Below are 14,758 nucleotides of genomic sequence, written 5' to 3' on the forward strand. Positions count from 1 at the left end.
TGCTTTCACATTCCATAATTCAGCATTCCGATTTACCGGCAAAGGCCTCCCAGTGATCTTCGTTTCCATTTGAATTAGACACATTTTCGAAATAAGGCACGTTTATTTGCGATTTAGTGTTGTTCTTGTAACCTTGTGCTAGTGTTTCACATTACGTGTATATAAAAATGTGCTTGGACGCAGTTATTCTCACGGCTGTAGCTCAAATATTCTTCAGTTTCAACATGGCAAGACTACAACCCAACTACTGAAATCCCAAGAAGAGAGAGATTTTGCCTGAGTCCGAGGTGGGATTTGAACCCTTGCCTCTCACTCGTCCAAATATTTGTTGAACAAACGCGTTATCAGTCAGAGACAAAATCGCCTCTAGGCAAGGGCAACAGGAGCGTCATCAGGGAGCGTTGACGCGATAACCTGCTACGAGCCTTCGCTTTCACTGCACTTGACCATGCTTACTAGCGAACTAGCCAAGCTAGCCCAGATACACTTGCAGGAAGAATAAAATTTAGAATAATTTTTCAATCTCGGAAAAAAATGAAATGGCAACCCAGGGGCACTCCAATTCACTGCAGAAGCAAAGTCTGACCTTCCACGCCACACCTCCTGACCACTTCCAACTCCCAAGACTGTCTTTTCTGTTGTGATTCATGTGAGGCATCAGCGAACTGTTTTTATTGGGTCTGCTGACACATGGTTTCATCTCAATAACTGCTATATACCCTTATTTTATGATGCAGCAAAATGAAAAAAACTTATAACTAAGGTGCATTGCTCAAGCATTCAAGAGAAGCGCCTTACAGTGGTTGTCAAATCTAGAGCCTTATGAATAAAAGCTGACTTATCTCAGCTCTGCACTGCTTAGACATCATCATTTTTATGAAAGGAGCACAGCTGGCCTTGTATCTAAACACTGTCCGTAGCTTTCTGTGGCCTTCACACCAGCTAGCTGTGATTCTGGTTCTTTCCACTCTGCAGCGATCATGCTTTTTGTGCTATCTCTGCTAATCCCAATGCTACTTCAGTTTTTGGATCCAGTGGTCATATACCCAGGGAACATTATGCACTTGCCATACAGATACCTGACAGGCACTGAATTAAAAAATATATATATATTTTTTTCTGCACACTGCGGAAAACAGTGACTAATTATTTTAAGTGATACTGTCACTTATGGTATCTCTCTCTCTCTCTCTCTCTTGCTCTCTCTCTCTCTCTCTCTCTCTCTCTCTCTCTCTCTCTCTCTCTCTCTCTCTCTCTCTCTCTCTCTCTCTCTCTCTCTCTCTCTCTCTCTCTCGCAGGCACTCCACCCAGCAGCAGACCAACAGAGTCATAACCAGCACAAGCCAGCTCATCAAACAGCTCTCCGACATCGTCAGTGGGTCCTCACGGGTAACTGACTCTTCCTCTAACCCCCTCTCCTTCTCCTCCTCTCCTGCCCATCCACCAGGGAGAAGTTACAGTGCTGAGGCACTCCGCACTGGGCCAAGAACAAGGGAAATTAGTTTGTTCTCAGCACAAGACTCTAATTATAGAGCCATAAAACCTACAAGCACGTCTGATGAATCAGATGACTTGATTCTGGTTTGGAGAGGTGGTTTCCCAGCAAGAATGCTGAAACACCACTGCCAGGTTCATAAGGTGCAAGGGCAGGAGCCGAGCTCACCCAGCACTGTCACCGCACCTGTGAGATGAAGGTGCCGTGTCGTGAGTCACAAGAGCCGCAAGCGAGACACCCATCCGCCATCCTGTGACCACAGACTCCTGTCAGGTCAGGAAGTTGTGGGGGTGGTTCATGGAGAGCTGTGAGCATAACTTATAATTTTCCAAATTTGAGAGAAAAGGGGTCAAAAAGTTTAAGGGAGATCTTGTGCATGTTAGAAGTTGTTAAAGATCCTCAAGCTAGGTTTTGAAGCAGCTTGTAGCTATTTGACCAATTCAGACCAACTCCCAGTTCGACATGGTTTGACCAGCTGGTTGCTGGTTGCCCAGCTCATACCTAGCTAGACCAGCTTAACAAGCTGAATGGTCAAGCTTATAGCAGAGGAATGTTGAATATTGTGGGTTGAAAAGCAAGGAAGGCCTTGTCTGCTACCTTTTGGTAATTCAGTTCACGGACACAAGCTCTGACGAATGCAACCTTAGACAATGTTGGAGTGGCAGGGGCACACAGAGCAGCTGGCCAAAGCTTTTATTTTCAGCAGTGCCCTCCACCAAAGATAGGGTCTAATGCCAGTCTGTCTGCCCGGCGAGAGAGCAACTGAAAGAGGTAGAGCCTTTCTGTCAGCTGCAGGTGAAATCGTATCAGGTCAAATGACTCCTCATGGTGAAACTTGGCATGGGGCACCTGAGTCTAGCCCTCTCTTCACTGCCACCTCCAGCCAGACCTGTCTGCAGTATCTGTGTATCTACAAAGCCAGGAGACTGCTGTTCTCTGCTTCAACTGCACCCTCTTTTGGCTGGAGGATCTGAACGGCTTTGTTTTGTAGTTTGTTTTGCCTTGTTGGCTGCAGTTTCTTCGTCATCATAATCATTTCTCATAATCCCAAGACAAACATTTTCTCTATATAATCGGTATTCACCGTGAGTATAATAAACCCTGCATGTTTAAGTTGTTTCAATAGACATAAAATGTATAATCTTCTATGGCAAGGTGATATTGTCTTTCTCTCCCTTTCTTTGTCTCTCACAGTCTTTCTCTCTTTCTCTTTCCCTTCCTCTCTCCAGCAAGATCGCCTTCGTCTCACAAGACTGAAGACAGAGCTGTCAGACTCCGTCCAGCGTTATGGAGACCTGCAGAAGGTAACACTGCCCCTGACTCTCTGTGGAACTTCCTTTGCCTATACCTCTCGAGAGCTTCACATGATTAAATTATTCTGTGATGGACAAAGATGAAGCCCTCCCAGGGAAAAAAAGGTTCAGAGAAAGTAAATTTAGCAAAGCTGAAAAAGGCAAACAAAACCTTCACTGTTATTATTTTTTATGCTGCATCACCCCCTCTTTGTCTACCTCTTTGCAGAAAATCGCAGACAGATCCAGGGCGCTGCTGCCCCCAGCACAAAAAGACCCGAAACAGGTAAGCCGAGGCAGTCAATGAAGCTGAAATTAGTCAATTTTGAATGAATGAATAGGTGAATGGTAGAAAGTTCCAGAGTGTGGATTTATTCACTCTCAGTGTTAACAGTGGTTCCAAGTGTGGGTTGTTTTCCCATAATGGGGTCTGCCAAGGCCAAGGTATTATGACATGAAAGTACACACACAAAGAACTCCTTAAAGTTTGCGTCATTATATTCCTGTGCGTTTTTGTTTTAGGAGACTTTTAGTGAGAGACAGCCATTGCACAGGAGGAAACAAGCTTGAAAATGTGGCATCCTTCTCTGAGGACAAATGCAGGTGGACAAAATGTTTGCACGATGTTCCTAGAGCCCAGCGCCAAAAATGAATAAATAAACACGCTACCTGAATATGGTGTGCTGTGTCTCAGGTGGGGAAAAAATGTTGCAAATTTCAGAACATCAGTACCATGCCCATCTGTTAATACATCTCTTTAATCATCATCACTAATTAATTATCAGCATGTTCTGGTAGCCAGGGGACATTTGATGAGTGAACCATAATTTTTTGTCTCGCATAAAGGGGCGCGCTATTGTTTTGCTCAGGCAAGCACGGATTTAAAATGTGAAATATAAAAAGTTGTTCTCTGATCTGAAGTCACCTGTTAACGGTAGAGGGGAAAGGGGCAGGGTGGTGTTAGAGTTTCAGCTCTTGCTGTGATTGTGGCTTGGCTCGGTACCAGTGTAGACAGTATCTGTGAACTGTTTCTCTCACTGCGGTAATTCACTGTGTGGTTGGGAACCACACACAGGGACAGGCGGGGTCTCTACACCCGCTGATCCTGCCACTGTGATAATCCACTGGGAGGTTTGCCGCCGTGGTCAGCAGTCTAATGTGAGCCAAAAGCTTTTCCCACAATCCCCTGCACATTACAGACTTTACCGTATCGCTGCCCGGGGTGTGTGTGCTGCTTTAAAGGGCAGAAAAAATTACTGCCAAGGGTACACTGTGTGTTTCGCCATAGACAATACATTTAGCAACCATGCAACTTTTAGCACTACTGAGAGTGTGTGTGGGCTGCTTGCCTTTCAGGACCTTATGGAAATACCCGTATATGGGTACTAAATATATGTTCATATATGTACTTATATGTTCTGTTTGCATCATATATGTACATACAAATAGGTTGAATTTCTATATTTATGACATGCATTTACTTATATTTAACATATATACTGTATGTATGCTTACATATAATACATATATTTACAAATATATATAAGTGCATGTTGTTAACTTTCATACATACTGCATATTACATAATTTATTTAAATACAGTAGATTTTGAATTCCCCATCATATATGTACAGCAATATATATAACTTTTACATATAGGATTGTACATAGGAAGTTTTTTCGTTTGTTTTCCATGGAAACCCATGCCATCTTACTAGAATGCTTTTATACAATCTAGAAACTGCACAGGTTAATTTTATGTCTTTCTGCAAATGAAAAAACATACATAGTAGGTTAGTTATTATTTCATAACCTGCACAGGTTCGCTGCACCTCGTTGTGTAGTATGCCCGTCAGAACCTGGATAGTGTACATGAGATTGTTATATGCCTTTCAGAACCTGGACAGTGTACATGGTTTAGGGTTGCATTTCAAGCCTGGGCAGTCTAGGTTGATTAGTTACGTATATTCCTGTCAGAACCGTGACAGTGTGACATAGATAAATACCCCTCAAACCAGGATAGCCCACACAGGGAGCTTCAGACAGTGATGCTGTGCATATGCTGATGCTGTGTGGGGTTCAGCATCATGGATAGAGGCTGCCAGACTCCGCAGACCTTCCTGCCCTCTCCTCACCCTCCCCACAGCACAGTTGGCTCACACACTCTGACATTCTCACCTTCCAGTGGTTGTGACTTCCACTTCCGCCACTCACTGCCTCAGGGGTTCCACCACCAACAGGGCCCAAAGCCTCACACCTCCCACAGCTGCAGAGGAACAGGAAAAGTTATAAATAAGTAACATAGACCGGGAGCAGTGACTGCGCGCAAGTTTCCTTCAAAGTTGGTAGGGTTTTCAGAAGACCCGAGGAGGAACAAGTGGGACTGGCGAACTTGGATTCGCACAAGCGGCTTTGACACCCTTTAGACCGCTCTTATCTGATGCGGGAGCAGGGTGGCTGTTTTTCCGAAGGGAGGTGGGCCGCAGATCAGAAAAAGGAAGTGACAGGAAGCAACGGTTTTGATTTCCAGGGGGCTGTGACAGGTGTCTGGTGGAACCAGATAAGCACAAACAAAATGTGTGAGAGAGAAACTGACGTGTGAGAGAGAATCTGACGTGGGAGAGGGAAACAGGGAACATGACCATGGTGAGCAAAGCCTTGTCTCTATCTCTTCGGAGGTTGCCAAGACAACAGAACGTTGGCTGGCAGTGTTGGCTCGCTGGGGCCGTTCACCCCATGCAGGTAGAGCGGAGCAGGTGGACCCTGATACATTCCACTCTGTGTTTAAACGACACACTCACCTGTGCAGACACCATATGCCGGACCAGACTCTGTCTTGCTTTCCATATCCGTAATTCAGTTCTGTCTCAACTGCAGTGACATATCACATTGCCACACATGCATGTGCACGCACACACACACACACACACACACACACACACACACAGGTACCTGTTGTAAAATGCATCATAAATTGTTATGTTGAGTCTTGGTGAGAAAAAGACAGACAAGATTCGGCCCATCATTTGCAAATCTAGTTGTGTTTTATAGAAACTGCAGGGTAATTGCTTCCTTTCAGTGGCTTTATAAAATAGCATTTTTAGCATTCCAGGAGGAAACTTTCTATCTGTCCAAGTGAATTTTGACACCATCGCCAAACAGACTGATTAATGTTGTATTTTAATAATGATCTGATGTTTGGAGCTGTGAAAATAAAGAGTTGTGTTCTGGTTCCCCAGAGAGTTTTCATAGCCAGTCTCCTATTCACTGTCCCAGCTTATTAACTGCAGATTATCCAGCTCTATAATTGCTGCTGATTGTGTATTTTTCAGACAGAGAGAGATGCAATGTTAATGTGTTTGGGTTTTTAGTTGCTGTGTCATTGTACCAGTCATGGCTCAAACAGAGAGATAGAGGGAGAGAGGGAGAGAGAGAGGGAGAGAGACAGAGAAAGACACAGAGAAAGAGAGAGAGACCATGTTGCTGTCAGATGGAACAACTGTTATCTTCCCTTTGTCTCAGATATTTGCAGGGAGAGAAGGCCACACACACATACATGCATGCACGTATGCAGGTTCGTGTGCGCACACACATATGCACATGCACAGGCACATGGATGTACTATAATAATAATCAGTTCATGTTTGATGACTGAAATTATATTTTAAAACTCAGTGAGGATTTATTAGGTATTTATTAGACATTTTTTACTTTTTTGACTTATTGGTCTTCTGCTGCTGTAGCCTAGCCACATCATCCACTTATGATGTGTGTGTTCAGAGATGCCCTCCTCATACCACTGTTGTTATGTGTGGTCAATTCCGTTACTGTCACCTTTGTGTCAGCTTTGACCAGTCTGGCCCTTCTCCCCTGACCTCTCCCACTACTTAATGTTGACAGATACTGCACACTGTGGCCTCAAAATGTATCCACGCCCTCCAAAAGTTTGAACTAAAAATAGAAAATGCAATTCAAGTTTGTCTTTTCTCCTGAAATGAAAGCGTATGTCACACAAAAATATGCATTGAGCACATTCCCAGCTCTTTTTTTGAAGACTACTGTATATTTTATGGGAAGCACATTTTTATGCAGTTGTCTTGCTACTTAATGTCAGTGCTTTGTCTATGAAGCAAGCTGTACACACTGGGGAAGTATAGACACTTAAAGTATTGCTACATGTTTGCTGTGTTATTATCATTTTTTCCCAAGGCAAAATGTACAGGTTGGCTGGAAATAGCTTTTGAGTAGTAAAACTCTTGTTAGACCATTTTAAGGCTAATTGATTAATGTGGTTTACTGAGTTTTACCGTATTTTCAAGTTGGAATTTGTCTAGTTTTGGAATTGATTATGCAGTTTAACATGATACTGACATATGTGCTGGTAAAATATTAACTTGGTTCTACTTCACATTGTTTTTAGAGTCAGCGTATAATTATGAATGAGCAATAGAGATTTCAAATATGACTAGTACAACTGGCCCTGCTAATTGTGCTGTGTCAGGACGTTTTAATCTTTCCAGCTACTTTAAGGATAATCAGCTACAATAGTAAGAACTTGGACATAAGCCATCAATGCACTTTACACCTTTATAGCTAAGTAGCTAGGTATGTGATAGGTAACCATTTTTTTTTGCGAGACAGTTCAAGCAAGGCCATTGATTCATTGAGCTCTTGGTTTTCCTCCATGACTTTAAATTTGAGGTCTGACTCTGGATCAGACATATACTGCGTCTCGCTTCATTTACGGATGTAGTTGCTGGTAAAGAACGAATTACAATTAAACCACTACCATGAAATCAAATGGAAATTATGGTACAACATCATAAGAAAGGGAAGTGTCATGTATTCACTCCCAGGTCTTTGATAGTTGTTGTAAACACAACCACCTACATCATCATAATCATCGTCATTATTGCCAGTTCCATAATACTCATTATCATGTAATAGTTGTCATCATCATTCACTGTCATCATTGTTCTAAAAAGAAAAAACTTTAAACCGAATATGATCATCATCAGCATCATCAACTTAATTTTGGGCATTTTATTCAATCTATGCACACTCCCGTGGTGTGTATGTACGTTCCTGAGTGCTTGTGTTTTACTGGTTGATCCTTTCTCACCCCCATCCCTGAGAAACCAAAGGATGTTATTCTTCTAATGAAGTAAATAATTAACTACATACAAAGAAGAAGAAAAAGAGGAGAAATAGAAGAAGAAGAAGAAGAAGGAGGAGAGGAAGAAGAAGAATGATCCCAACTGATGAAACACATTGGATGGTTGTGGTTTATCATGGTTCTGTACTATTAAAATGGATGTTTAAAGAATGTTTCCCTTCAGGAACAAAGATGAATAGCAAAGCTTGAAGATGGAATTATTGACAGACTGGTGGACAGGTAAACAAGTAGAGATGCAGGTTCAATGAGGGGATAAACTACCCTTTGGGGACCTTGAGAGATAACTTTTCCATTGCACTGTGTCAGAGCGAGCGGTGACGGCTATGGAAGAAGAGAAGGGGGTGATTCACACGATTCCTGCAAACAATGGACACCCCGGGGGCTTTATCAATATCATGCATATGCAATTAGACAAATTAGCAGATCAATGTCGAGCTCTCAATGCCCTAACTCCCACAGTTGTGTTCAATTTCCCCAGACTATAATGTCCCTTATCTGCAGGAAAACAAAATAGACTGCCCTTCTGTCAGAACATCACTTATGTGTTTTGTGCTGGGGTGCTCTGTGGCATGGTAATATGTAATGCAGTATATTACAGTGGATCATTAATGTATTCTCTGGTTGGTTTTGTTGTGATGCTGAGGGGTGAGAGAGCAAAGGAAGATTTCCAACCATTTATATCAGCAGCGCGGCGGTCTCAGATGTTTCCTGGTGCAATTAGGAGCAAGGCTCTATCTTTTATATTTCTCTCCCACTCTCTTTAATTTCCTCTCTCTCTTTCTCTCCCACTCTCTCTTTCTCCTCCTCTCTTTCTTTCCCTCTCTTTCTCCTCCTCTCTATCTTTCTCTCCTCTCTTTTTCATCTCTCCCTCTCTCGTTCTCCTCCTCTCCCTCTCTCTCTCACTCTCTCTCACCTCTCCTGTTTCTCCGTCTTCCACTCTCCCTGTCTGAAAAGAGAGTAGCATGAGTGGGCCATGTTAGGCCACAGCTGGTAAGCCATCACTTCAAAGCAGATGATTCAGGGAAAAGGGTCTCCTGCGGTTTGTGGGTGTAAAGAACGGGTGGGTGGCAAGGGTCCAAAGGAGCGACTGGTGAACCTATCACTCTGTCTGCGGTGCGTACGAGCGGCTCATCATTTACTGCGGCGGAACAGCATGTAATCTCGGGCTGTTGTTCTTCTCGCACAGAGCCCACAGACTCCTTTCGCAGAGCTGTGTGATGAGGAGCCGGTGTTCGGCGGTGCGGAGAGTGTGGAGGGGGGAGGTCAGGCGTTCCTGGCCGAGATCAGCGAGGAAGACGTGGAGGCCCTGCGGCAGAGAGAGGAGGCACTCCTGCAGATTGAGGTACCGTGCCTTATCCCGCCACCTCCCAAAACACCGGCACCCCCCCACCCCTGTCTGTACCTCGACATCTCCTCAGTCATGGACACCCCACACCTGCACTATACCACATCACCTCTCCAAATATAAACACCCCCACCTCTACACCTCCTCAGTCATGGACACCCCACTCCTGCACTATACTACATCACCTCTCCAAATATAAACACCCCCACCTCTACACCTCCTCAGTCATGGACACCCCACTCCTGCACTATACCGCATCACCTCTCCAAATATAAACACCCCCACCTCTACACCTCCTCAGTCATGGACACCCCACTCCTGCACTATACCACATCACCTCTCCAAATATCAACACCCCCACCCCTGTCTATACCTCTATACCTCCTCAGTCATGGAAAACCCACTCCTGCACTATACCTCATCACCTCTCCAAATATCAACACCCCCACCCCTGCCTGTTCCTTAGCATCTCTGTGGAAACAAATCGCCCTAGCCTTGCCTTCCACCCCACCAGCTTTCTGCACCTTACATGCTGCTGTAAGAGAAGCTGGAAGCTACAGAGCATTGTTCACTTTGTATTCCAGGAGAGGATAGGGAAAAAAGACAAATAAAAGGCAGCATGTTTCAATTGGCCAGATAGTGAAGAAAAGTGTCACTACAACGCCACATACAATGACAGGAGTTCATAATAAAGAGTGTGTTTTGACTCATTTGGACATATTTGTTTCCAGGATTATATTCAGTTCTGCCAAAGCCTGTGCTCTCCTGCTGTTAGGTAAGGATTGATTTAGGCTGAGTCATTCTCTAGTCACAGACACAGAGGAAGCTACCTGTAAATTGGCTATTGACCTGACCCTGCTGTTGAGTCCTTTTTTTTGGTAATTTTCTCTTTTAGGTAAATTAGTAATGGATTCCTTTGCACATGTCTTTACCAACCGATTCATACAATGAAATTGCAGCTCAAAGTCAGATGTAGAATTAATGATAAATAAAATATGAATGTGCAACGTCATCCTAAATTCTTTTAATTGAATTGTAGCAATCTGATTGGAGATTATTGTTTTATAAATGCAATCGCTGTGTGCTTAGCTTAATTTGTTTCTCATGAAAGGTAAAACAACTTGTTCCATGTGGAGTGCACAGGTGCAGAAGGAAGAGCGGAATCAGTGGCTATATTGAAACTGACGTGCTTGCTAATTGTTTAAAACAATCAAGTGCAGGTTCACAGCAATTTATAGATTATAAAGGTGAGCATTGTGCACTGCATACTTGAAGTTTACTGGCCACTATTGATGGGGAGCTCTTCAATTACAGGACATGGTACATCGAATTAAGTGAGGAGAGCGAATTTTATAAAAGGTCACCCCAATGTCTTTCTGGTTCGCTTGAGCCACTTGTCAACACATATTTTAGTCCGTCACCATGTTTTTTGTTTTGTTTTTTTGCTATAAGGCAGTCATAAGGGTAGGATAAGGGTCTTTACAATGAATATTATGGTGAGGATGAAATCCCCCCAACCTTCTTCCCTCATTCATCAAAGACATTCCCATTCTGCATACAGCACACGTACATGGTACCCCCTGTAAACAGCAAACACGAACACCCCAGCATCAAGGTCGTGGTGTAGTCCGGGAAAGTTTCATTTCTATAACAAATGTGTCGCTGATGTGAGCCAAACCTTTCTGTGTCAGTTTGGAGAGGCACATTGAGCAGGTGGACTGTTTTTGTATGAATAAGTTATTTATTCTCTTAAATTAATATCAGTCTTGCTGTAATTGTATAATGCAAACATGCTTTTTCTGGAACCCAAGACATTTCTCTGTCACGTTGGTTTTGTGTGTGTGAGAGATAGATACCTGTCCAACCCCCCCCGTTGGTGTGTCACCACTATATACTTTATGTAACATACGGGAAAACGACTTTTATTTCAATGCATTTACTCTCATGTTTCAATGTCTTTTGTTTAGTGGTATCATTTGTTCTGAAAACCACAAAATTATTGGCACCCTTAACAATTACTGTAAATAAAATTTAAAAGTGAAATTGGCTATTAAAATTTTACATTCATTTAGTTAATCTCAGTCTAAAGGAGCTGTATTGTGTAATTTTATCCTTTTGTCAACCATGAGCATTGGAAAAGGCAAATAACTGTCAATTCAGAAGACACAGATGATAATTGATCGGATAATGGCTACCAAAAATACATAAACAGTTAACACAGCACTATAATAATCGATAATTAATAGTACAGTGGCGTAAAACTTATGGAATGGTTGTAAACTTGCATATTATCTCCACGGACAACGATAAATATGGTGAGGCAGGCCATAGGTAACCCAAGGATTGCAGTTTAAGAATTGCAGAGATTGGTTGTGTCAAGTCAAAAAAACCCCACATAAAATGACACCTCCAAAAGCATCTTGAGTTTGCTAAACCTCTTTGGAATTATGGCTGAAAGAAAGTGGTGTGGTCTGATGAGATCATCAACATGTTTGGCAGCAATGCATACAAGGAGAAGCACCTCATACCTACTGTGAAATATGGTGGTTTTGCTGCCTGTGGTCCAGGGGCACTCTCCAATGGCACAATGAATTCAACAAAGAACCAGGAAACCTTAGCAGAAAATCTGGTTTCCTGTGCTAGGTCTTGGTCGTAAGAAGACAATGACTCCATGCATATATCAACATCCACAAGGAATGGTTAAGTAAAAACAATAACCGTGTTCTGCAATGGCCATCAAAATTCCATGAGAAGCATGTGGTCTGAATTGAAGAAGGATATCAATGATTCTGAAATGTTCTGCATGGAGGGATGGTCAAAAATCCCTCCGAATCACAAATTATAGGAAATGACTCATGGCTGTCATCTTTGCCAGGGGTGTTAGCACAAGTATTACAGTTTTTTAGGCAAATACATTTTTTATTTGAAAAATGTAAGACTGGTTGATTCATTTAATCATTAATAAAGCACACTTTATGCATGTTAGAAAATAAAGCTTATAACAATAACTATATTCATTTTAAGTTTACAGCACATTTGTGCATATTTATCGAGGGTGGCAATAATTCAAACTCATTATATGTCATGCATCATTTTATAGTACTCAAATTCTACCCCAAGACACACATTACATTACATTATTGGCATTTTGGCAGACGCTCTTATCCAGAGCGACGTACAGTTGATTAGACTAAGCAGGAGACAATCCTCCCCTGGAGCAATGCAGGGTTAAGGGCCTTGCTCAAGGGCCCAACGGCTGTGCGGATCTTATTGTGGCTACACCGGGGATTAGAACCACCGACCTTGCGTGTCCCAGTCATTTACCTACAGGCCGCCCCCCAACACACAGTTACATAACCCATAAACACTTGTAATATTGGAAAGAGGGAAAATCGAGTGAAAGTGAGAGAGAGCAAGAAAGTGAGGGATTTCACACCCACAGACAGGGAAAAAATAACCAAAAAACTTCACCCATGATCCCCATGGAGAGAGATGGGGTTTTCTGCTATTTTTACTTGTATTCTGGTGAGATCAAATTCCCTGCTCAAATTCCCAAATAGGTTGAATATCGATGCTCTGAAAAATCACGCTCAAACCTCAACATGAGGCTAATGTTGCACTAAGACACCCCTCTCAGCGTCAGGGACACAGTCATGGAAGACAGTCATGTAATGAGAGCAATGGACAATGGACATGGAGCAGGGTGAGGTCTGCATGGATGGCTAGAGTGTAATGAAAAAAAGCAATGGTACCTTAATTTTAATCATTTTAATTCCAAACTGAAGCATATGAATTACTTTTAGGGCAGACTCCAGGCTCCTTAATCCATGGCAGTTTGCATGTTGCGTCCAAAACATTTAGAAAGCTGGATACGCTCTGTGAATTTCAAGAAAAGTTACTGTAAAAGGAAAGCGACAGGAAGCCCACCAGGGAACCGAAAACCTGGAACCTTCCGGTTAAAAACGCGGTCCCTGAACCACCGTGCAAAATCCCAATACATCAGGGAAAGGGGCCAGATTATCCCTCATTTAAAAAAACACAAAAAAAACATTCACCTTCTTTTCCCAGAACTCCCAATCTGGAGGGACTCACACTGAGCTTTACTAAATTAATTTTGGGAAAAAAGAGAATAAATTCACGACGGCTGCAGCAGAGGGCAGTTTGCAAGGAGAATCTAAATTCAACACCTGGCTCATTACTGAGAGGAGGAAAAATACCCAGCCACTCTTTCATCTGAGATATGCACCTGTGAAAAATGTTTCACACACAAAAAAAAAATTTCACTTACAAAAGCCTGCATTTTCAGAGCATTACAGGTTTCAGATATACTGTATTTACAGGAGAAGTTTTAATCTCAGAACTCTAGACCTGGGGAAGGTTTACATTACATTACATTACTGGTATTTAGCAGATGCTCTTATCCAGAGCGACGTACAATGAAGACACCCATATATTTTCTCATCATGCTTTATGTGTCCTGGGTTTTTTTTTACGCCCACAGACCAGAACACCTTTTGTGTCGCCCTCAATATGAAATTATTCTGCTCTTTTGCCTGGCTTTCTGTTTGATGTGCAGCAATTGCAGAACTGAACATGAAAATTGTGTATGTTTTGATCTGAGTGTCAGGGATCATTCTCTTACTAAACATACGCTGACCTGTAGAGGGCAGTAGCTGTGTCAGCCTATGGGGACAAGGACTGTGTATATGTGAAAGTACAAAGAGGATATTGCTTCCAGGCTCCACTGTGGTTATTAATGTTTTGTCAGTATAACACATACAGCATTGATGCACAATGCACATGTGTGCACTCGCACCCTCAGCCACCTGCTCTCCCACTCACGATGCAGACACTCCCGCCCTATCAGCAGTAGTGATTGGTCCACACTTCCACTGCACATTGTCTGGCCCTGGTGATTGTATGTGTGCACATGTGCCAGTATCTCCATCTCTGACCAAAGCCACAGAGCACAGACTGGAAAATAATGAAAAATTCGGCAAATTAATCTTGTGTGTGTATGTGTGTGCATGTGTGTGTGTCTACATGCATGTACAGTATGTGTTGCTGTATGTGTATAGCTAGAGATTTACATTTTCATCCTTTGGCTGTAGGCATGCAATTTTTCTCTTTAGCAAGTCTCAGGAAAAGGTTGTCGAAATGCAGCCTCCCTGTGGTTTGCCCCTTGCGAGTGTGCGAAACCAGACACATGGTCATTCAGCCAAGGAAGCGTTTTCTTTCACATTACAAACATTTAAATCTTTTTTCAGCATGTGGGGCAGCATGTTTTACTTAAACCTTTTATGGCTGAGCTGGAAAATGTCATCTCTGTTCAGCAGTAAGTACACGCATCAATCTGCGTGACACAACTTCTGCCTCTGCCTGTGCAGCTCAAATGAGGGGTGATAGTGTAAAGAGTTACAGCCAGCCCTTTACTGAAGAACAGTGAGTAC

The 14,758-nt window shown here is 42.7% G+C and overlaps 1 protein-coding gene across 2 annotated transcripts in view; it reads left to right on the forward strand.

The window, feature by feature from the left end:
- Positions 1-14,758, forward strand: part of tsnare1 (T-SNARE Domain Containing 1) — a 177,636-nt gene that overhangs the window by 77,909 nt on the left and 84,969 nt on the right. For both annotated transcript variants that reach the window (XM_061262253.1, XM_061262263.1), the window contains exons 5-8: positions 1,299-1,389; positions 2,725-2,799; positions 3,017-3,073; positions 9,150-9,305. In XM_061262253.1, coding sequence (XP_061118237.1) covers positions 1,299-1,389; positions 2,725-2,799; positions 3,017-3,073; positions 9,150-9,305 — 379 coding nt within the window. The remainder of the gene's footprint in view (positions 1-1,298; positions 1,390-2,724; positions 2,800-3,016; positions 3,074-9,149; positions 9,306-14,758) is intronic.

Source organism: Conger conger, chromosome 1 (assembly GCF_963514075.1).
Source record: "Conger conger chromosome 1, fConCon1.1, whole genome shotgun sequence".
Taxonomy (NCBI): Eukaryota; Metazoa; Chordata; class Actinopteri; order Anguilliformes; family Congridae; genus Conger; species Conger conger.